Source organism: Anguilla rostrata, chromosome 11, assembly GCF_018555375.3.
Source record: "Anguilla rostrata isolate EN2019 chromosome 11, ASM1855537v3, whole genome shotgun sequence".
Classification (NCBI taxonomy): domain Eukaryota; kingdom Metazoa; phylum Chordata; class Actinopteri; order Anguilliformes; family Anguillidae; genus Anguilla; species Anguilla rostrata.
The window spans coordinates 23,087,516-23,103,963 of record NC_057943.1 but is presented as its reverse complement, the minus strand read 5'-3'; the positions used below and the strand labels follow the sequence as shown (position 1 = coordinate 23,103,963).

General features: G+C 50.2%; 1 protein-coding gene across 1 annotated transcript in view; it reads left to right on the top strand.

Annotated features, from left to right (window-relative positions):
* Positions 1–16,448, top strand: part of plxna2 (plexin A2) — a 213,662-nt gene that overhangs the window by 161,482 nt on the left and 35,732 nt on the right. Inside the window, exons 14-19 of the mRNA XM_064298828.1 lie at positions 2,401–2,518; positions 4,185–4,321; positions 6,013–6,180; positions 8,679–8,772; positions 14,882–15,121; positions 15,430–15,573. Of these exons, the coding sequence (XP_064154898.1) occupies positions 2,401–2,518; positions 4,185–4,321; positions 6,013–6,180; positions 8,679–8,772; positions 14,882–15,121; positions 15,430–15,573 (901 nt within the window). The remainder of the gene's footprint in view (positions 1–2,400; positions 2,519–4,184; positions 4,322–6,012; positions 6,181–8,678; positions 8,773–14,881; positions 15,122–15,429; positions 15,574–16,448) is intronic.

The following is a 16,448-nucleotide window of genomic DNA, read 5'->3' as shown; positions in this document are numbered from 1 at the left end:
GCGCGCGGCGAGAAAAGAACAAAAAAGATTCATAGGCTTTTTCTGTCCTGCTTTTCCGTTCTGCCTTTGCTTTCTGTCCTCTTGTCAGGTGTGTGTGTGTGTGTGTGTGTTTGTGTGTGTGTTACATGCATCAAAATATCCTCTTTTTCCCCTAACTCCCGTGGGGTGGACTTAACTGGAACGACCCCGGATTCCAGCTGCTGTTTCCATCTTTATTGTCCTCGGGTATTTTCCACAGAGAGTAGGTGTTCCCGCCTGTGTAAGTTACAGGTACTGATGTAAATATAACAGCGAGCCTTTAACTCCAGAAGTCACCGGTACACCATTATCAAACAGCACATTCCTGGAAATACTCCCCACGCGCGTGGGGACACGACAGCCCAACACGCCGTTTTCCCATCCGGAGCTGGGGCTCCCTGCTGGCGGGGCCCTTTGGTCAGCCTGCCCTGGGCCCATCCCCGCTGCGACCTTCCATTCCGCCCTGAGAACAAGCACTGGAGATCAGGCACGCGGCTGTTTCGGGATGCGCTGTATCAGTCTCCCTGTCCGCTCTTAACTAGCCGTGGGAGAATGAGGCTTCATCAAACCAAAGCAGACGGCTACTAAAAGTGGAGCTACCTTATGCTATGAGTGACTCACTCTGGTGAGGCAGTCATTGGGCTTTTGCTGTAGAGAGTATATTTGTTGGATTTGTTCAAATAATTCAGGGATTGACAGCTAATGGGCGACGCGCATTAGGAAACTCTTGCTGCAGCCAACCGTGGCCGGCCTAAGCAGTCACATTCCCACGCATTTCCATAATCAAGCAATCACATACGACATGTTTTCTCATGCCCGTTCAATCACATGTACACATCACCAGTGGAGCGCCTTTTTTATTTTTATATGTATATATTTTTTGCGCTTTTCAGAATTATTGGACAGAACAGTGTAGAGAGACAGGAAGAACGGGAAGAGAGAGGGAGAGACGTGCGACAAAGGTCGCATGTGTAGTAGCAGTGAAGCATGCAGAAGCAGGGCAGGCAATCAGCAGCACTGGAGGCTTTGACTGTTGGTTTAAAAAGGCGCTCCACGGGGGGGGTCTCGTGGCGCAGCCTGTAGAGCACTGTCCACACGCTCATTACGAGCCGCGACGTCGGCGGTTCGAGTCCGACCGCAATCGCTCTCACCCTCTACCCCCCCAGCACCACCTGTTGTTTGGATCTGCATCTAGGTACTGGGGGGGGTTAGTTGCTTGTATTCCACCTGTTTAGTAGGGGAGATGAATCGTGCTCCCTGTTAGATAGGGTAGTTCACACTGGGGCGTATACTGTAGCACCTGAAGCAGATCCATACAGTGCCAAACCGAAAATGTACTTACATATTCATTAAAATATTTACTCTAAATAGTTGTCCTGACTGAAATTATAGCATGCGTTTACTGAATTGCATATTCTGTATGTGTGTATACAGTTCCCTCCTCACAGATTACCGTCTGTCATAGGAAGTCACGTCATGTTTCTTAATTACTCTTAGAAATATTTAGGGGCCTCGTTGTTATTGTGACTCTTGTGGCCCTCTGTGGTTCTGGTCCGTTTGGGTGGATAGGAGGGCAAGATCGAGCACTGATTAAGACAGCAGCAGAGAAGGAATCGGTACACACTCCCGCACTCCTGGGTCCCCAAATTCGAAGGAGGAAATATTGGGCTTGTCGGACCGTAAATTCGAGCGGGTCCTCTGCCTTCAGTAGGAGCAGTGCGAGAGAGGTAGAAAACTAATTAGTTGTGATTCAGAGGTTCAGCCCTGAAGAAACAATGATCCAAACCCTCCCACTGCCCCTGACGATGATTGCTCCTGTTCTTTATTACTCTCCACAAGAGCCAATCGATAGCCATCCTCGTTTTATTGTGTCATTTGATCTCAGCACCTGGCATTCTGGCGACACCTGATCACACTGTATGATAAAGTCCTATTGATCCACCGGGGGCCTGTATGATTTAGCATGGGCTGGAGAAGGCAGCAGAAGGAGCTGATGGTGGGAGGGTAGGGGTGGTTTTGGGAAGTTAGTTGTGTGCTATCAGGGTGTACCTCTGGCCTGGGACGCCTTCACAGGCGGTCCAGCTCCACACGGTGCCTGTGAAGTGCCCTGCACCTCCACAGGGAAACCAAGGGGAAAATTACATTGTGAAAAGAAAGCAGATCAATAGCAATCAGTAGCATACAAATGACTTTTTCTCTTAAATTTTCATGTGTACCACGTGCATGGAAAATTTGGAAGTCTTCATCAGTGCAGATGGAAATCTTTTTTTTTTTTTTCCTTTTCAAGACAGTGTTTTTGTGTGTGTGTGTGTGCGTGTGTGTGTGTGCATCCGTCCGTGTGCATGTGTGTGTGTGTGTGTGTGTGTGTGTGTGTTCCGACAGGATCGTGTGTGAGATGGACGCCACGCCCCCGGAGAGCAAGCCCGGTGCGGTCCAGCTGTGCATCGGCGAGTGCAAGCCCGAGCTGCGGGCGCGCTCCTCCCAGCTCTACTCCTTCGTGGTATGCCTCCCCGCTCGCCCCGGCCGGCCCTCAGAACGCTGATGAGCCAATTTGTTTTGTCACACGCTGCATTATGTTGCTAGGCCAGCCAGCTAATTGCCATGACAGTGGCTCAGGTATCGGTGGCGGTTTTTGCGACCAACTGCTTGTCATCGCTGTTATTTGGGGAAATATTTCAGCGTGTTAATCACCGGGAGTAAAGAGGTCACTTCATCAAAGTATTTTACAAGTGTTTCACTTTCACGCTCCGAACCTGTTCCTCAGCGCAGTCTCAATAAATTAAGCTTTTACAGCTAATGCTGCCTTTTACTGGCTTCACTGCAATTCATTCTAACAGTAAGGCCCTTAAATGACTGGAGGCTTTTGTTAATACTAGGCGAAAGTATAAATGTTTAATTTAGTTTCTAAATAACTCGCTCTCGGCTGTGAAGAGCAGAAGGACCCCACTGAAAGGTTGTGAAGTTTTAACAGTCCCGAGTGCTCGTGCTGTTGTTGTTGCTGTCTTGCTAATGAAATCACTCCAGATTAAATTATCAAGCCCCTACAGTACATCACGTAATGTCAGCAGGCAGCTGTCCCCGTTTAATGGTCCCTCTGTAAATCTAAATTTTTTTGGAGACGCGATGAAAGAACTCGGATGTTGACTGCTGAGCGTGTGCACAGTCGCCATTACTCAGAAGTGAACATTTTGACGACTTCTTCCTCAGCAAACAAAGAACCTCCCCAAACAGCCACAAAGGGGAATAATGGAGAATAGTGGGACGGGAGATGACATAAATACAGCGACAGTAGGCACTTTCTCCCAGTGTGAGTCAGTCCCATTTTGAACACCTGGAGGTTCAGGTACTTCCACACCGGTCTCCTTTTAAATCCTGCTGACACCTCCCTCCTCTCCACCCTGGAAGCCTGCGACAAACTGATAAACAACAGCACCATTCACACGCAATTAGCCAGCCCTCAATCAGCGACGCTTGCTCCGCTCTCCGAGAAGCGCGTTAACCTCTTCCTCGACTCCCGCGAAGCTCCAAACTGCGAAACCTGCCGCCGTGGCTGTGCCCTGACTCACTTCGCACCATATGTCACCTGTGACGTTTCTGCGGCAACGGCGCAGTAATTAAGCTGCTGTGTAGACAAATTCGGCTCGCGCTAGTCTTACTCGGCGGTGTTGGGGAGGGAGGGGCAGGGGGCGGGGGTTCGTGCTGAAACTTTAATTTCAACAGCTCATCTCCATTTGGCTACAACAAAGCGGTATTATTCTTGCAGAACCCATTACTGGGAGGCTGTAAAGGGAAATGTTTGCCTGTTGTTCAGAATTGTTGTATCGGTCTCCCTTTGCACAAAAGCACAGTTTGTGTATATTTATCCAGCTGTCTGACTCTTCCTGTCTAACACAGGACCTCTATAAACAGTTATTTTGAGAGTCCCTTTTCAAGTCCCGTTGAAAACAAGGGACGCCGCAATGCAGAAGGTGCGAGCCTTACTCTGGGCCGATGAAAGCCTTTTCAGATGCACTTTCATCTTTTCAGATTGAGAAACTGTGAACAAATCAGGCCCCTGTCACGTTGCCAATTCCCACCTGTCCACATTAATACTTTGGCGGCGGCTGTTGAGAAATGCAGAGTGACAGCTGTAAAAGGGGGCGTGTGCTTTTCCTCCTCTGCCGTAGATGCCGTCGGTGCTGGGGCTCTCGCCCAGTCGAGGGCCCGAGTCCGGGGGCACCAAGGTGACCATCATGGGGGAGAACCTGGGCGCCGGAAGCAGCGTCACTGTCCTGTTTGGGAACCAGACCTGCGAGTTCTACGGGTGAGCAACGTGCCCCTCAGGAGCGGGCTGGTGGCCGTGTTGTTTCCTGCCGTACCGGCCTTCTTCCAGGAAACAAAAGGGATGTGATTTATCCTGCCTAAGCAAGAACTGCTGGTTTTCAGAGCCAAAATGTCTCCTGCAGCTTTTTGGTTTCATCGCTGAACATTCTCTCCTGCTGTAAAGGAGCACAGCGGCTGCTGTGATGTGCTTGCTGACGCCATAGCCTCTGCTTGGGGCTGGGGCATTTAGGGCCTGATAAACCATGTCTGCTATTTAATCAGGAAAAAATCACATCCCTGAAACAATAAAGACAACAGGTTGACAGGGCCTCAAAGCCACAAAGCAGCACGAGTGTGACACTGGTATAGAGTAAGAGTGCAGAGGATGGAGATGCAGGCATGTATACACAGAGCAGGCAGAATAGAAGCTATTTCTGGCCCGTGTTCGGGGAGGCATGCGGGCTGTGAGTGATTTGGTATGTGGGTGAACTGAAGCCTGGCGTGAGTCTGGAGTGGGCAGGTGTGGGAGGCTGCGGATGCTGGATACCGGACAGGATGCGTGGGTGTCATTAGCAGGTAAAGTGGAATGCAGTAAAATGTCCTCTTTTGTAAGAGTGACTGCAACCGACATTGTTCTTATCTTCTTACCTGGGCATACAATTCGGGAGAAAGGGATTGATCAATTCATATCCCGTCACTGACCAAAATCTCAAAACAGCAACATGGTACTCAGTGTTAGTTATGTTTTTATATACTTATATTTATATATTTAAGATCTAGCCAATATCAATTGTCTTTTCAGAAATTAACTGGTTAAAGGATGCAACCTTTGCAGTGTATGTAATTTATAGTGATACATAATAAGGTAGAGTCACAAGGAGGCAAAAATAATATTTTTATATAGCATTTTTGACATTTCCTGAGTATATTTTCTGTTTGAATAGCTCATAGGTCCAGTCTGTCGCCAGTATGTTCCAAACACTTGTTCGGTCATGACAATGCTTATTGGGTTGCAGCTGAGGTTCGTGTGTCCTTTGTGAGCATGAGAGAGCCCCACTGCTGTCTCTGTCCCTTGTGCTCTCAATCTGTCTCTGCACCCCCACCCCTCCCCTGAAATTTCACCAGAACCTATACTACGCTGTATCTTTGACTGCCAAGACTTTGTGTACCGTCTAATAAGATTATCATGACCTGCTGCATGAAGCTTTCTAATAATAGCCTTCAAATACCCTTGTTGCTCTCCAGGATAAAGTCAGCCGTTACTTATAAAGACGCCTTTTTTCTCTCCCTCTCCATCCCTCGCTCCCTCTCCCTCCCTTCAGGTATCTATTTAAAGATGAGCCGTGGAGTTCTCATTGTAATGCTGTAAGGTTGATGAGTCGAGGCAGCTTTAATGAGATATTGGCTAATTACAGCCTTCTATTTCCAATGAGTTTCTGGCAAGGGAGGAAGCAGGTGGGGGGGGGGTGAGAGCAATGCTTGGCAACTCCCAGAGGGGGTGATGGTAATGAGCAGACAATGAGTTGGAGAGCAGTGGGCAGGTAGCAAAGGGAGAAGGGGGACAGAGAGAGAATACAGGTAATGAAGGACAAGGGAGAGAGAGGGTACGAGTGACAGAGAAAGAGAGGGAGGCAGGGAGAGGGTGCAGGTTTGACTCACTGCGGCGTTTCTGGTGTCCCATTCTCCACGCAGACGGACCATGACGGAGATCGTGTGCTACTCCGCCCCCTCGCTGACCGGGGTGGGGTCCGTGCAGATCAGCGTCAGCGTGGACCGGGCGCAGGTGCGGGAGAGCCTGGTCTTCCAGTACATCGAGGACCCCACTGTGCAGCGCGTCGAGCCGGAGTGGAGCATCGCCAGGTAGTCCCGCCCCCCGCGTTAGCCCACACACGCACTTCCTGTGAGAGGTAGAGGACAGACCCTCCGCACGGGCGAAGTTTATTTACCTTCACTGTGGCCGCAGACGCAAACAATCCTGAGCACAAAGAAATGAGCCCTAAACAAAATCGAGAATCCAGACTCAACAAAAATAAGAATACAGAAACCAGGCAACACTTCCCAAGAAGAAAATGGAAATGGACCACTGGGGGAAAAAAGGGGGCTCATGAGGGAAGTATGTTACGGAACTTCAGTGAAAGACTTAGGCACTGGAGCATTTTTTCCAATTATTTTTGTAATTTAGAAAATGGGGTGCAAGGGGAGTTCTGTCGGCAGCAATTACAGGCCACGGAACACAGCTCATGATGGGAAAAACTGCATTTATGATCAATACTGCTTCCGCTTTTTATTTGTGGAATATGGTCTGTAGCTTCCCAGCACTGTGAGAGAGGTACAGATGAGACTCGTTCCTGTGCCTCTCTGTCCACAGCCATCCCCCATCACTTACCTCCAGGCGGGATCTCCAGCCTTGCTTCTCTGGGCCCGTTTGTTGGTGTTTCTATAAAAAGAACGCAGGGGCTTAATCTCAAAGCCAGCTCAATACTGCGAAGGCCCAGAGATTGGTCCGGATTAGAGATGTTCCGCAGGGCTGGGAGGAAGCGGCTCGGTTCGATATTGCGAGGGTCGTACCCGAGCCAGGCCGCAGAACGGCGGAAGCGGGTCCCGGGTGGGACGGGCCGCGTGCGTTCATCGCGGCGGGGAGCTCCGAGGCGTCGGTCAGAGTAATTGGCAATTTGATCGGGCGATGTTTCGCTGGCAGCTCGGTAATTAGCGAGACAGACGACGACGGCGGAGGTGAGGCGGCGAGGCGGCGGAGACGCTCCGAACATGTGGCAGAGGTGCGAGCTCCGAACAGATGGCCGGGAGATGGAGGTCTGTCTGTCAGGGAACAGCAGGGCATCCTGTGGCTGGAGAGAGAGGGAGTGAAAGAGAGAGAGAGAGAGAGGGAGGGAGGGAGAGAGGGAGGGAGGGAAGGAAGGAGCTCCACTTTTGTTTCTTTGACTTTTCCTCTCCTTTATGAGGCAGCAGCATTGTGCATGCACTCTCATAGCATGCAGCAGCATTGCGCATGCACTCTCATAGCATGCAGCAGCATTGCGCATGCACTCTCATAGCATGCAGCAGCATTGCGCATGCACTCTCATAGCATGCAGCAGCATTGCGCATGCACTCTCATAGCATGCAGCAGCATTGTGCATGCACTCTCATAGCATGCAGCAGCATTGCGCATGCACTCTCATAGCATGCAGCAGCATTGCGCATGCACTCGCATTGCATGCAGCAGCATTGCACATACACTCTCATGTTTTCAGAAAATGCAGCAGCATTGCACATGCACTCTTACTCTCAGAGAATGCAGCAGCAGCAGCAGGAATATTCCCAGAAACATCCAAAAAATATTCAAGAAAGAAAAAAGGAAAGCCAGATATCAAATGCTGTTTTATATACGTATTTAGAAAACAACTGATTGGTAAGAGTGGTCTGATTGAAACTACAGAGGCTTAAAAAGAGTCTAGCGCTTTTCCAGTGCTTGGCCTCGAACACCTCTCCATGCACATTTGAAAATAGTTTATTCCTCCCTTCTTCTTATGTCTCTTTTCAAGCTCTTCCTCTCATTCGTCTCACCTGTCTTCCTTCCTCCGTCCTGATCTCTATCTGTCACCATCATTTCTCACATCCTCTTCCCTTTTTTTACCCCTCATTCTCTTCGCATCAGTCTTCTGCATTTTCAACCACAATGTCCACTTTGTCATTTTCACACAATCTGCGCTATCTCTCAATCCCAGCACTCTCGCCCTTTCGCGCTCTCTCCGGCTGCTGGTGATGTGTGTCAGCTCACTTCCTCTGATTGGCTGTCTGAGATAAGGGGGCTGATTTTTCAGAACGGTGCGGATAAAGGAAGGCCCCGATGTCATCTTTCCCTGGCCGGGTTCTGGCTTCTACGGGCCACCTTTCCCCCAGCCCCAAGGACGAGCTCCATGGAGACCCCAGGCCCGTCCCCCGTTTGCGGCAGTAATGCGGTTAAAATGCGGCGGACGTGTGCGCCATATGGCGCGTTCAAACGAGCCGCGCATTCGTAATCCTCCGCTCCCCGCAGCACGTGGCCCGTCGTTTGATTTTCCACAGCCGAACCAAATAACAGAAACGGGATAAACAGCTGTAGGAAAGGTCTGCGGTCTTGTCTGTTGTTTGTTCTGCCCTGGCTTGTTTGTGTTATGTATAATCGAACCAGAAATGCGCCTGGAATCTTAAACATGGCTCAGAAGCACCCGCGTCCAAGCTTTTCAAAGGAAAATCCATCGCGTTTGAAGTTTGAGGCAGGTTCTGATACGGAGGGTTTTCACAGTACTGTACTTCATCGAGACAGGAAGTGGAGCTGTGGCTTCCTGTACTGACGCTCTGAATTCCCCCTCTGCCAGCGGCCACACCCCACTGACTGTGACCGGGACCAACCTGGACGTGGTGCAGGAGCCTCGGATACGGGTCAGATACGCCGGCCGGGAGTCCGTCAACGTAAGTACCTTGGGCCCTGCGGGGCCACAGGAAGTGGGTTTCATTCAGGGATCTCCAATGGAACTCCTGGAGACCGGCAGATGTCTAGTGGGTTTCTGGTGGTTTTCATCCCTGCATAACCTAATTTAGGTCTTTGATTTAACCAGGGTTGCCCAACCCTGTTCTCGGAGATCTATCATCCTGTAGGGTTTTACTCCAACCCAAACAAAGCACTCCTCATCCATCAGCTAGAGATCTCTTTTAGCTGCTAATTAGTAGAATCAGGTGTGCCAGATTATAGCTGAAATGAAAACCTACAGGATGGTAGATCTCCAGGAACAGGGTTGGACAACCCTGGCCTAAGCAGTCCACGCATCCAATTTCCAAGTCCTCAATTGGCCACTGATGGAAAAGAAGCCATCTGGAGCTTGAGATCTGTGCTTTAAACTGTGGTGAGATCAGTGCTTCCAGGCAGGTGATACTTGCTGTGAAAGATTGTCACAGATTGTCAGTCCAGATTCACACAATACCCTCAGTGCTTTGTTTGGGCAATGATCATTTTTTTCATCTGATCATTTATTGTGAAGTGCAGCAGCACCTGTTCTGATTTTGATAATGTGCTGTTTTTCATTATACCTTTCATATTGCAGCGCTTTCCATTTCTGTAAGGGTGCAGGTATTCAATCCTGTACGGACACAATCTCTGTCTCCACAGCAGCAGCCATTTACAGATAGCTGAGAAGCTCGCTGTGACAAGGCCCTTCAGGACCAGGGTTGTATGTTGTATTGTCTTGCGGTAGTGCTGTAAGCACAAGTACTTCTGAGAACGTAAGCACTTGCAAGGGCTAGTATGAAGCAGCATTCTGTAAGGAAGAGCGGGATGTAGTGGACTACTGAATGGAAGGCATGTGGTGTGACTGCAGCGCGACCTCTGCCCTCGGTAGTGATCTGTTGTTGTGGCACCGGAGATACACATCTCCCATCTCAACCCCTGCGCTATCCCTCCAGCAACTGCCCACAAGCCTTCCTCAATCCCCACGAATCCCTAAACGTAGTTAATTTCCCAACTGAGTAATTCACCGCCCACAACGTGTTTCTCGTGCAGTATTTCATGGAAACTTCCGGAGGCCAATCGCGGTTGCCCACCATTGCACGTGTCGACTATAGAGCACCATGTCCCATGTTTTTTTGTTGTTTTTTGTTTTGTCTCTGGAATTAAAAATCACTGTAGCACAAGTTTAATGGAATTCTTAGTGGGGGGGGGGGGGGGGGGGGTAAGGGTCGGCTCCTTAATGGCTTTTAATGGAAGATTAACTTTTGTCAGAAGTCGTCGTCAGCATAAAGAGGAGCAGAATAATCAGGTCAGGGGATGGAGGGGGAAAATCGTTACAGATTGGATTTGCTCTACAGTACTGGGGTCTGTGTTTAATTAAGAGAATGGGATTTTTTTCCTTCCGGTCAGGGTGCGAGGCTGAGAGGGCAGGAGTGCAGAGTCTCCCGGGAGAGTGGAGAACAGGTACAGTAGTGCTGGGTAAGCACTACTGTACGCATAAAGGACCATTCTATAACCTGCACCCCACACGGCACACACACACACATACACACGCACTTACACACACACACACACACACACACATGCACTTACACACACACACACACACACACGCACTTACACACACACACTTACACACACACGCACTTACACACACACACACAGACAAATGCGCACACACACAGAAACCCACAAATGTACATATGCATACTTGCGCACATGTACATAGACAATCGTGCACACTTACACACCCATATACACATACATTTTCACACATGCGCGCACACACAAACACACAGAAACCCACAAATGAAGTAGTCACACACACACTCACACACACACAGAAATGAGCTCAGGCATAGGCACGGGCGCTCAGAGGGCCCATGTGCTTCTGCTGATTTGGTTGTGAAGGCCCGTCTTAAGCAAGGTTTCCTCCCGGCGCTTGCAGTGGAGCTGGGGGCGAGTTTCTTGTGTTAATCTGGCAGAACCGAACAGAACGAGGGCTTTTAAAAGCCATTTGTTCCAGAAAGCTGCTTTTATCCCGCACATTTATTACCCTCCTAATCAGCCGGGGACTCGCACGCCGTTCGGCAGAAGCCTCTCCACGCCATCGGGGGTTCTGCCGCGGCTTCCCGGCTTCCCCGCGCCGTCGTTGTGACTCAGGCCTCCTGTTCCGCGCGTGTCTTAGTGCTAGCACGACTGCCCCCCAAAGTCCTCTTCTTTCAACACCATCCCTCCGCTCTGGCTCTACAGCCGCTACACTGCACAGCGCTTGGAAGGAGTTCATCCGTTAGAAAATTTGGGAGGGCTCCTGGAACCCGTTCGAGCCGGTGCAGGCGTTGGCCGCGCGTCAGACGGCCGGAGGTGGCGAGCCCTCTTTAGTGTGCCGTCTCACGGACGCAGACGCGGCCCGAGCCAGAGAGCCGGCGGCTCTTTCATTCCCCCGGAACGAAGCGCGTGAACTTTTATCACCTTGGAGGTTACAATTACGCATCTCTTCATCCCCCTCCCCTTCAGCAACCCGGTGAAACAGAAAATGGCAGAGCGGCCCGGCAGTCTCAGACAGCCTGCTTGTCAAGGCGCCCTTCCAAATGTCACCTGGATCTTCCAAAATTGCCCCCCGCCCTCCCCACCACCACCTGAAATTGTCACAGACAGGACAAGATGGGTGAAGATTTCCTTTGTGAAATGCTTCCCTCTTGTCAGCGTTTCGTGCTGAAACATTATTCATAGTCCTGATTACCACATTCACAAAAGAAAAACGTCCAACCCCCCTGCACCCTCACCCCACCCCTTCTCTCTGTTGGGGGGGGGTATAAAATGCTCCATCACATCTCCCAGCTTTAAAAGGCAGTAATGATTTCTCAAGATGCACGTTGTAATCTATCAGATGCAATTTGAGATGATCAGAGATGCACTTCACTTCAGTTTAGGAGCACGGCACTTCAAATCTGTGCGCAATCAGTTTCTGTGCTTAGAAAGTAGCTCTACAAGCCAGAATGAGATATATCCCCAGGGGTTCCTGGCAAGAGCTGGAAAATGCATGAAGGATGTATATTTTACGGCTTATGGATTTTTCTGTTTCCATCACCTTCTCATTAGTGTTGCTTATTTATTCACATTTTTTTCCTTTATTATTTATTTTTTATTGTGTTTCTTTTTTTTTTTTGGCTTCACAATCGCTGCACGCTCGCCTTTCCAGCCACTTTTCTTGGCTGCCAGCCCATTACAAGTGTATATTGACCGTAGAACAACAGAGGGCATTATTCAGTGCCCGTAGCACAGAGCGCCGCTGTTTCACAGCAGTGTTTTCATTTGTTATGTTAGCGCACAACACAGCGGCTCAGGCTGCGAAGCGTCGAACCGTTCGTTTGATTTTCAGATTTCATTAGCCAGCATCCTTATCTACCCGTCTGCGCACGGGAGGGACGTCCTCTAACCAGGAGCTTGAGGAAACAGCTGTGTGATCACAGCGGGGTTGGGTGCGAATTAGGGAGATCTTGAGCTTTAAACGAGGCGAAGGGGTCAAAATGTCCCCCGATGACTTGGACTCAAAGCTCCTCTGTGGAATGGGTGCGTTGGGTGCGGCGGCCTTCAGCCTTCCCCTCCTGAGCTAGAGCCGTAATGGATTCCACTGCAGACCTGTGCTAATGAAACCGGCCAGAGAAGGCCAGCCATTACGGCTCAGTGTTCCTCAGTACAAAAGTACTCATAAAAGAAAGGAAAGGCGAGTCGGAACAAAGTCCAATTAGCCTTAATGCCGTCGTGCTGAAGCCGCAGTGGCGGTGGAGCATAACTGATGCTCATTTGCTGATGAGGAGCAGGGTCCAGGAGACCCATTCAATACCCCCGTACACCGCAGTATCAGCCACATGCATCACCCAAACAAAGCTATCGACTACCTATAATTGCACCTGGCGGCCGCCGGGCTCATCCGGTTATTTTTCCCCACGCTGCGGTTTGCGCTCCGTCCCCCCCCCCCGCGGATCCGCTCCTCCGACGACTCCTGAAAGGGTCTGAATCCAAGCGGTCATCATCTCGGTCCGAATTTTAACAAAAGAGGCCTCAGCCTCCGTACGTGTGTGCCTCTCTCTCTCCCCCTCCCTTTTCTTTCTTCCTGTTCTTTTTTTGCTTTCTCTTTGCTCTTTTCCTGTCTCACGCTGCTCTGTTTTGCCCCCAGTTAAAAAACGCACTTTTTTGTGGAGACGCAGTCGAGACGGAGCTCGTTCGAAACGCGCGGCGTCCGGCGACGGCGTAGCAGATGGTCGTGTGGGCTAGCGCTAACTTGGAAGCGTCGCGGTTCCGACTAGAGCAGGGCGGGTAGCTGTGGGAGCATCTGTGCCTGCTACTGCTTCCTAAACCGTAGGACCCCCTTTCCAAAATGGGCAGGCGGCACCGGACACAAAGGCTAATGCACCACTTCAGAAAGGGTCTTTTTTTGGCTGATATTCATGAAGCAGAATTTTATTTTGAATGCCGTCATAAGAAACCATTTCCAATAAACTGAACCATTTCTTAAAGAAGAAAAAATTGGCAAAATCTTTGTAAGAAACCTTTCATACAAAGCTTTACATACTTGGTGTATCGGTGTGAATCGGGTCCTATTTCATTCCCTCCAGGGTTTAAGGTTTTTATGGACTATCGTTTGAAAGCACCGTGTTCTACTTAATGGACCTTGAATCAGGTCGATGATTGAATGTGCCATTAAAAACTATATCATACGCATGATGCATGACAGCAGTATGAGATGGCTCAGGCACCGTTACCTGTGGATGCGCTGCGCTTTGATGGCGGGAATGCTGGAACCATGTTTCCTCCATCGTGTCCTGGGAAGAGCTGACTTCCCCCTGAACCCCTCCACCACGCTGCGGGCTGTTCCCTTTCCAGAAACCTGGGAAGCCCCGTCAGGCCTCTCAGCGTTCCAGCTCACATTTCCACAGCCTGTACGAGCCGCCATTTGCATAACAGAGCACACACTGGTCGTTTGAGTCCGTTTCATATTCACAGTCGTGTTGCTTTTGGATGTGGATCACTTGTGTGTTTGGATCGCTTGTGTGTCTGTCTGTAACCAGTTTGAAATGAATGAAATAAAGTTGTGTTCCCAATCAAAGAGAATGCACTGTGGGGAAATGAGCTTCCTCTGATGGTCTGAGTTAGATAATAGAACCCCATGATGGACTGAGAAGCACACCTACATTTCCCTTACACAAGTGGTACATTCATGCTATGGCAGTTCATCCTGAACTACGAGTTAATAAAGGTTAGCAGTCGGGCCGTTTTGTTTTTTACGCAGAATGAAAGAAATGTCAATGAACGTAAGGTTAATAATTGTGGAAATTGTAGGTGCGGCGGTTCCATCACAGAGTGGGTATTTAAACAGCCGGTGACATTTCTCGCGCGCGGCGTTCTTGCCGAGCCGTGTCAGACGGGTTGTAAAGACTCCCCATCGATCGCCTTCCACTCTTTGTTTCAAATGCGGACGGTGAGTCAGGAGGGCTGTGAAGTTGCCAGTCCGGTGGAGTTTTGAAGATACTTAGCTCTAATTAGCTCTTCCTCCCAAGAACCGATAGAGGAGGGATGGGAGCTGAAGACTCCCAGTGCTGGAGTGCATCTGGGCAATCAGTTTGCTGCCTCCGCTGCTCGTACTGCTCTCACAGACCACCCCCCGGTGGCAAAGTCTCAGGCGATATTCAGAAACGCCGTCACTTAGAGAACCACGGCCTCCCTCTGCACCTGCCAGCTGAGAGGTGCGGCAGGTAGCGCCTGAGATGGGCAGGCCCGGGATGCAGTCATAATTATCCTCATTAGCGGTAGCTGCGCTATCCGTGCTCGGAGGCGCCATGGGGAGAGGAGTTGACGTCGTCATCGCGCGGAGAGGTGAGGAGGTACATTTGCGGAGGTTTCGTTTTTAGGGGTTGGGTTCACGGCGTGATGAATGGTGTTTAGATCCCCTAATCAGGGGCTGCTTGTTCTAGTGTGAAGTGCTGCACTTCAGACCTCCAGCACAGCACCCCCCCCCCCCGTACTCTTCTCTTCATTTTTCTTCTCCCTTCCTCCCTCCCTCTCTCCCTCCCTCAGGTCTGCAAGGTGCTGAACACCACCACCATGAGCTGCTATGCTCCTTCCCTGACGTCTGAGTACCAGCCCGGCCTGGACTCGGTGAAGCACGCCGACGAGTTTGGCTTCATCTTCAACAACGTGCAGGCCCTGCTCAGCTACAACAACACCAACTTCATCTACTACCCCAACCCCTACTTCGAGCCGCTCAGCACCTCTGGCGTGCTGGAGCAGAAGCCAGGCTCCCCCATCATCCTCAAGGTGTGGTCATCAGTACTGATACTGACCCCTCCTTTTACCCCCGCCCTCACCCCCACCCAGTCTGAAATAAAAGTGTTATTTCTCTCACCCAGTCGTTTTTACCTACATTGTAATAATCCTGTTATGTAGGGCTGTTACTGCAAATATTTAAGCCTACAGGAGCTTGATTAGCTAGTTTAAACATAGTGTGAAAGATATGAGACACTCATTCAATACAGTGGTGGGGCAGCAGGTAGATGTTAGAGGCAGGATTCACATGTACAGTAGAGATTGCTGGTAATCTCTGCGTCCCCTGTCTCCCCCTACAGGGCAGGAACCTGGTGCCCCCGGCTTCAGGAGGGGTCAAACTGAACTACACGGTGCTCATCGGGGAGACGCCCTGCTCCGTCACCGTCTCCGAGACCCAGCTGCTGTGCGAGCCACCCAACCTCACCGGGCAGTACAAAGTCCTGGTGAGTCAGCCGTGTGTTTGTCCAGGGCCGTGTGTGTGCTCTTTGATACTGGAAGCAGATGTGAATGTTCGAGAGCGTGTTGGTGTGTGTGTGTGTAGGTAGGTGTGCGTGCGTGTGTGTGTGTGTGTGTGTGTAGGTGTGTTTGTGCAGGTGTGACGGTCCCAGCAGCAGCTGGCAGTGGGCGTGTTTAATCCCCCCAGTGATAAGAGGCTCAGAGGGGAGAGACCCCAGTGAGGCTGAGGAGCTGTGAGCTCCAGCCAGCTTTAACTGATCAACTCAGTGTGAGAACTTACAGAGCATCCAGGTGTCTCGGGCATGACTGCAGCCAGGGTTCGTCAGTTTGCCCTCCGCTGCAGCTCCTCCCAGCAGCACAGCAGATGCTGACAGGCTGTCACCTGTGAAGGACAGGCCCCTCATTACATTACATTACAGGCATTTAGCAGACGCTCTTATCCAGAGCGACTTACACAACTTTTACTTAGCACTTTACATTGTATCCATTTATACAGCTGGATATATACTGAAGCAATTTCAGTTAAGTACCTTGCTCAAGGGTACAACGGCAGCGTCCTACCCAGTGTCCTACCCTTACCCACTGTGCTACACTCCGCCCTCCTCCAATGGGTGCTGTCCTGTAGCACCGAGTGGCAATCACACAAAATATTGACAAAAAGAAATGTTCAAAATTGTAAATCGCAAGTAGTGTTCGGGGATTGTCACTTGTGTCTAAAGCATTAAACTGTTGCAAGTACTATATTGTGCTATACACAAAAAGAAATGTCTATTTATTATAGATTTTTTGAAAATACAGGTAAAAGAAGAATTCTCCCCAGTCTCCTGAACTCAGTGTGTGTGTGTGTGTTTGTGCGCGTACA